The sequence below is a fragment of the Rhagoletis pomonella genome, unplaced genomic scaffold (assembly GCF_013731165.1).
Source record: "Rhagoletis pomonella isolate Grant_MI unplaced genomic scaffold, Rhpom_1.0 Rhpom_scaffold_00012, whole genome shotgun sequence".
Taxonomy (NCBI): domain Eukaryota; kingdom Metazoa; phylum Arthropoda; class Insecta; order Diptera; family Tephritidae; genus Rhagoletis; species Rhagoletis pomonella.
This window is the reverse complement of record NW_023458566.1, coordinates 8,464,160-8,471,045: the sequence shown is the minus strand read 5'-3', so window position 1 is coordinate 8,471,045 and position 6,886 is coordinate 8,464,160. Positions and strand designations below refer to the sequence as shown.

Here is a 6,886-nt window from a genome sequence, read left to right as displayed (position 1 = left end):
TATAGGATGTCTCCTAACCTCATTGGAATCAATGGGGCACATAAGAACTCGGGGGGTCGGTGGATGGGAGATAGTGTTTGGAAGTAAATTTCAAATGAGTTAACTGAAGATTGATGGAATGGCTGGTATTTTGCTGTGAAGGCAGATCGAGGCAGGTGCTATTAACCCTGCTTTGACAACCTTGAGAAAATGCCTCACCTCCCTTTCGGTTGCGTTTGAGTACCGATGTCGTAGGAAATTGTGTGGCATATGATGAAAAGGTGGCCCGAGTCGCTGTATATGGACTACTCTCGGACAGATGGGCCTCCTGTGATCTCAATGAATGCTGAATGAAAACTAGGACATGTGCTTAACTGCATGGTGTTTCTAGCCGGGGGTAGACCAGGAACAAGAAATGTACAACCCTCAATTCTGGTTGGTGAATTGGCAGAAAACTGCCAGATTGGACTCCACGCGGTTATATTAAGTATCACACCGTATTCACATTGCTACAGCTGCTTGGCGTACGACGGGTGGCATCAGCTCAACACTTCCTCTTAAAATAGCCGGCTTTTGATAGACTATGGTTGAAAACCGAAAAACAATTTTTTTTCGCTTTTTGGCGACCAGTGCTTACTGAGAACTTTTCTCAGGCGGTCACTTCAATAAGCAAGCAAGGCAAGTGTTGTATGACACCTCTATATAATCTATACTACATTAACTAGATATCAAAAGACATTCAAGCCGTTGCCATTGCATCAGTTCATAAATTAAAAAAATACAAGTTTTCGTTTACGTATTTCTCATTGTACAATGTACATGCATGCATGTAAGTGAGTGTCTATGAGCAGAAAAATTTTAAGTCTTTTCCGGCCATTCAAATCTCCATTAACATACATTTAACTGCGCACACATGCACATGGGATTAGCTAAAGCGGCAATCGGTGTGAAAAAATCGAACGAAACTCCCATTACTGCTTAGAAAAATCGATCGTATGACTCATATTTTTGCAATTAATTTTTGTTTATAATTTTCACAGAAGCCAATCAGTCGCCTATTCTCATTAGAGAGCGCATTGTATGCCTAGCTCTGTGTGACAAGCGTAGCCTATTTGACCACCAGCCATCTGGAATCGCCTGCAACCTGTTACGCTGGACAAAGAGTAATATTTTAGGAAAAAAAAATTGCCTACAATTTCCATGTCACAACAACGATAAAAAAATACCCTCAATGCTGACCCATTGGTAGGCGCAACTCTTAAAATTACCAAGTCAGTATGCCACTGAGACAGAGTGACAGTGAGCCGACAATGCCGTCGACGACCAAGCAAGCCGTTGCCTCACAAAGGCGTCCACCCCGGCCTGGTCGTTGTGGCACAGCAAATGCACATGTGTTTACAATATGTGAATGTGTGTGTGTGTGTATGTGTGTGTCTGTGTGTGTTAGTCATGTCAGGCCTTTCGGGCAACTCAAGCGACTCTGATCCACATTGACTTGCAACGACTGGCAATCAGTTCAACTCGGTTCACTTCAGTTAGAAAAAAAAAAAAAGTAAAAGTGCTTTTTGTCCGTCCAGCTAGCGTCAGCTTCTGCAGCAGCTTAGGCTCTGGTTTCTGTTCAGCTATGCGTGTGCTGCATGCCTCTCAATTGCTGCAACATAACCGCCACTCTGCCGTCGCTCGACATCCCCCCCCCAATTCGTGTGCCTGCGACTAGGTGGCGGATTTAAAATATTTTGAAGTTTCTATTCCACCAAAGCAAAAAAATTGTTTGAGTGGTATAAAAGCTTTTGCACAACGCCACCAACGAATCAAACCGTTTTTCGTGTTCTTAAGCTACGATCCGTATTGCGCGCGCGTGTTGCTACCGAAATCTGTCCGTACCAAAATCGCATATAAATCTCGTTTAAAAAGCAGCAAATATGTTCAAATACGTGAGTACTCATCGCGCGTCCACATCCTCGACTTGCAGTGTTCATTCATTACGTGTGTGTGTGTGTTTTCATTTGTGTTTCCTCTTGTTGGCATCCTTTTCAGGTTGTCGTTGCCGTCTTGGCTTTGGTGGCTAGCGCCACAGCTGCACCAGGATACTTGAGTGGCGCGCATGGCGGCGCTCTTCTGGGTGGCCTGCACTCTGGTCCAGCTCTGTCGTTGGGTCACACCGCACCAGCCCTCTCGTTGGCGCATGCAGCGCCTGCCATCTCTTATGGCCATTCTGCACTCGCTGCTCCAGCAATCTCCTATGCCGCTCCGGCCATTTCGCATGCGCCAGCCATTTCGTATGCCGCCCCAGCCATCACGAAAATTTCTGCTGCACCAATCCTCTCGCATGCCTCCATTGCTGGTCCATCCTTGGGACATGGTTTAGGTCTTGGTTACGGACTAGGACCTGGTCTTGGATTGGGTCATGGTATTGGATTGGGTCATGGTCTTGGATTGGGTCATGGTCTTGCATTGGGTCATGGCTGGTAAATTTGAGTCGCTGTGGAGGAATCGGCGCCGCCTGGATGGGAATCTCTTGTGCTGCTGTTAAGAGTCGTTCCGTTAATGTGTAAATATGTTATGTAGATACGTTGTAATTTTCTTCTTTTCTTATTTCTTTGCCGAGAATCGCAATGAAATCGTTTGTGTATAAATTTCTGCCGCTGAAAATAAAAAAAAAATCTTTAAATGCCTAGTGTTTAAATAGATGTTTTAAATTTCAGGGGTTTCAAAAATGTGCGAAGTTATTTTAAGTGTAAAAGGTATCTTTTGTAAATATGTTCTTAGATTTTGGACCAGCGAAATTATGACGTGATCAAAAGACGTGATCAAAATAGATAAGTATATTGGACTACACTGGCCCACTCATTGAACTTGTGAATTTTTTTTTTGGGATACAGCTGTACAAAACCATCCAGAGGTTATAAAAGAAATCGCGCTGAAATAAATTCGCTTTGTATTATTATTCGCTTTGTATTAATTATTTTCGTCATTGTATTTGAATTCATCTCCGAATTAGGCTTCCTACTCGTAATCGTCTTCATTTAAATGTTCGTAGTCGCGTTCTTCTTCGTATTTATTCTTCGACTATGCTCCTATGCCTCATGGTCCCTAACACAGTGTCGGTACTGTGATTCTTTGATAAGTTCTACATATTCGGTGCATATGAAATCGTACTTGGTTGTTACCGGCTAAGTACGCAGGGAGTAGCCTGATGCAATTTCTGTTTAATAGCGTAATAACCTTTCTATTCAAGATCGCGAACTGTCTATGGCTCCATCACAGCTAGTCAATATTCCCCACATTCAAAGTGAAACCACTCAGCAATTTTGGCCTTACAAGGATAACTAAGGGTCCTTCTCTTGCCAACTTGTCAAAGTCCTCATTGCTCAGGGTTACACATACCAAATTTTTAACTTCCAAGCTCTGAAGCGCCTCAAAGCGTTTGTATTTCATCACCGTGGTTGAGGCGGATCCAAATACCTTGATTTTCTTTTGGTTTACGAAAATTGAGTGAGGAGGATGAGCTCAGTTTTCACCTTATCTGGAAGTCTAACAGTCCTTCTAGAGTTTAGAGAATGAGGGAAGATAGCTTAGTAGGAGTTGGTGCCTTAGATAATGGCGTTATTTTTTTCTACAAAAAAAAGTTGTGCTCTTCCTAGCACGGGTACTTGGCCGAAGAGGCCAATAAAAAGGTAAGCATGTTGAGTAGAAAATAAGACGCCATAAGTCAAGGGGTCTTTAGGAATAAATAACACGAATACATTCCTCAAAGCAAACGGTATGTATGTACATCTAACAATAAGTAGCCCTAAATATATAGACAGATTAGGGAATTTATGATGCCTTCAATACTTCATTGTAGCTGTTTAGGCGCGACTGCTAACACCGAGCATCTAAGCACTGGAACAATCCCACCAATACCAGCTGCTTTTCGGAAGGAACTGTAAGCATTTTAAAAATTAATTTCCAGTCATTTAAAAAGTTACATCAATTAGTACAATATGGGTGTCAATCGAAATGGGTTTGAAAAAACCGTATTTCCGAACCGTATGTAGGAGGATTACATTCTGTTTAAAATATTAAAATCAATTTTAATTAAGGAAATCAGATCAGTGAAATATTTATCACAGTGTGGGTGTCGGACGAGAAAGGTTTAAGAAGGGTTTAGTTAGGATATTTTTTAAATGGAAATGCCACCTGTTTGAAAAGTCGAATGTAATTGAATTATGCAGAACTTAGGTGTGTGAAGCATCACACACAAAGCAAAGGTGAGTTGAAGGGCCTTTAGTTCGAACATTTAGACAATTTTTGTGGTGTGTGAAGAGGGTTGCCACCTGTTTTAAAAGTTAAATTCAAATTAGTTCATAAATAAAATAAATAAATAGTTTTCATAAGGCTTTATTTCGAAACTACATGCAGGAAGGTTGCCGCCTGTTTAAAACATCACATTGAAAGCGCATTAAGGCAATTAGTTTATTAAAATATGTACATATATATGTCAGACGATAGGGGTTTAAGAAGGATTCAGTTTTAAAACACGTAATTGAAAAGTGAAATCTTATGCCAAAAGAAATATTGTTGAAAAATCTTTCGCTTGAACACTTTGAATATTTTTGAGGTGTTAAAAGAGCGTTGCCACCTGTTTACAATTATTCAAATTATTTATTTATAGAAAAATGGGTATCAATCAAAATGGGCTTGAAAATGCTTCTACCCAATTACATATGTGAATTATTGAAATATATCCAATAAGGTTTAATTTTTTGAACTAAGAACTTTTTCAGCGGTCCAGGGTGATCTAAAATTGATATTTTTAAAAGGAAAAATCTACACCATGTGGCACCTATCTTCACTCAGAAACAGCTGGACGGATATAGATGAAATTTGGCACACTGATCGCTCATAACACTGACTACCATGTGGAATATTTTTTAGGTTGCTACCTGATAAAAAAGTTAAATTAATTTTCGGCATTTTAACGCCTTTCGGGTTCACCTACTACTTCAGTACCAATGGGTGAAAAAGAACCTGCGCGGATGACTGTTTTACATATCGTTCTTGAAGGAAGGAGAAGTTGCTTGCATTTGCAATAAAATTCGGTCCAGTTGCGGTACTACCCAGCCAGTAAGAAAACGTACATTTTACGAACATTATATTTTACGAGGGATTCTCGATCGGTAATAAGTTAGATAAAAGCTCGTAAACGATAAAACAAAAAAACTTCATAGAAAGAGCTTTGTAGTAATTTTTCAGCACAAGAAAAAGTTTTCATTTTGTTGGTATGTAATTTATATGCGCATACGAATGCTTTTCCGATCCGTTTACGACTGTGCGTAGGTGATCCACAATTTCAAATGAAAAAGTTCTCGAAAACGAATCGTAACCGGTTATCATAAACGACTTCTTATCCGGGTTTTCTTCAAGAAAATATCCAGTTACGAGCTCCTTTCGCGGCGGAATTGATTTGAAAAATTAACATGTCGATTATATCGGAGATGGTTAGTAACGGAAATGCCGCCTAAATGTATGCTTTAATATTGATACTGAATTAAAGAAAAGAATAAAGATGGAGATAAGGGAGAAAATAAATATATAGATAAGGATAAAGATGATATTAAAGAAAAATAGATAAAAATAAATATATTCGTTTCGTTCACACATCACTTTTTCTTTGTGACATACATACAGTGCATGCATATATATTTTAATTCGTATTTTATTTTGGTTTTTGGCATTTGACATTTGCATTCGTTAAACGAGAATTAGAGTAATCAATAAAAATATGTATATAGTACGTAAATGAACACACTTGCTTACATACATACAAACATACATATGTATGTATGTATGTACTTACTAACGTACAAGATTGTTTGTGATAATTGCATAATTAAATACAAACACATTCAGGCATTTGTACTCCTTTAAATTAGCGCCGTTCAAATTATAATAAAGGTGTTTAATAAATGAGGTTGGGCCACAATCGCAACGTCATGCATACATACTAACAGAGAACACCCCTCAGGCGAATCACTACAGTATTGCTATTTGATTTTCGTTTTTTTTTTCAATTCTCAAATACAATAAATTATGCATTCAAAGTTCGCCGTACACCGCTCTCACCACTCGCTGTCTCTTCTACCAGCCATGTCCGTAACCATAACCATGTCCGTACAGTCCTCCCAACAAGCCATGCCCTCCATAGTATCCATGGCCTCCATACAAGCCATGTCCCAAGCCATAGCCGTAGCCATGTCCGATTGATATGGGCGCAGCGGCGATGGTCTTTGTCACAATTGGCGCCGCTATAGTTTTCGTGATGATGGGTGCGGCTTGAATTTTCGTAATCACTGGCGCTGCGGCAATCGTCTTGGTAATGATAGGCGCTGCGTAGCCATGATCAAAGCCACCATAATGTCCATAACCATAGCCGCCACCATAATGCCCATAACCATAGCCGCCACCATAGTGGCCGCCCAAACCGTATCCACCTAAGCCATAGCCGCCGAGAAATCCTGCGAATGAATTATGCGCGCATGAAAGCAGCGTCAAGCCAAGAATCAACTGTTGGGTGGGTAAGAGAGTTGGTTTTGTTTTTTTTTGTTTTTAGTTTTGCTAACACAAAGCGTACATAGACTTACCGATTTGAACATGTTGAGCAAAGTTAAAGCTTCCAAACGCCAGTGGAGTGATGATTTATCCAATCTTCGATGCACAGCAGGACACCGCCGCCTAATTTCTTATTTCACAAAAGTTATTATCCCGTTTAGAGAGGTTTACGTTTAACGGTCTGGTAAATACTACCAGCTCGCTAAGATCACTTCAGATCACTGTGATTCATCCGTGAAGCGTAAAGCACTTTTTATAGGCGCCAACTCATTATTTAGATCAAAAGCCACATTAGACAATCGTCACCAAAAAA

At 40.0% G+C, this 6,886-nt stretch overlaps 2 protein-coding genes across 2 annotated transcripts; one reads left to right on the top strand and one right to left on the bottom strand.

The window, feature by feature from the left end:
• The first annotated feature begins 1,901 nt into the window (after positions 1-1,901).
• On the top strand, positions 1,902-2,470 carry LOC118747448 (cuticle protein 16.5). Its single transcript, XM_036481495.1, has 2 exons — positions 1,902-1,913; positions 2,017-2,470. The coding sequence occupies exons 1-2, from the start codon at positions 1,902-1,904 to the stop codon at positions 2,449-2,451; spliced, it is 447 nt and encodes a 148-aa protein (XP_036337388.1). The 3' UTR covers positions 2,452-2,470.
• A 3,632-nt stretch (positions 2,471-6,102) lies between these two features.
• LOC118747571 (shematrin-like protein 1) lies at positions 6,103-6,617 on the bottom strand. The gene is made up of 2 exons (XM_036481621.1): positions 6,606-6,617; positions 6,103-6,528 (listed from the first exon to the last, which is right to left on the bottom strand). The coding sequence occupies exons 1-2, from the start codon at positions 6,615-6,617 to the stop codon at positions 6,103-6,105; spliced, it is 438 nt and encodes a 145-aa protein (XP_036337514.1).
• Between the last annotated feature and the right edge of the window lie 269 nt (positions 6,618-6,886).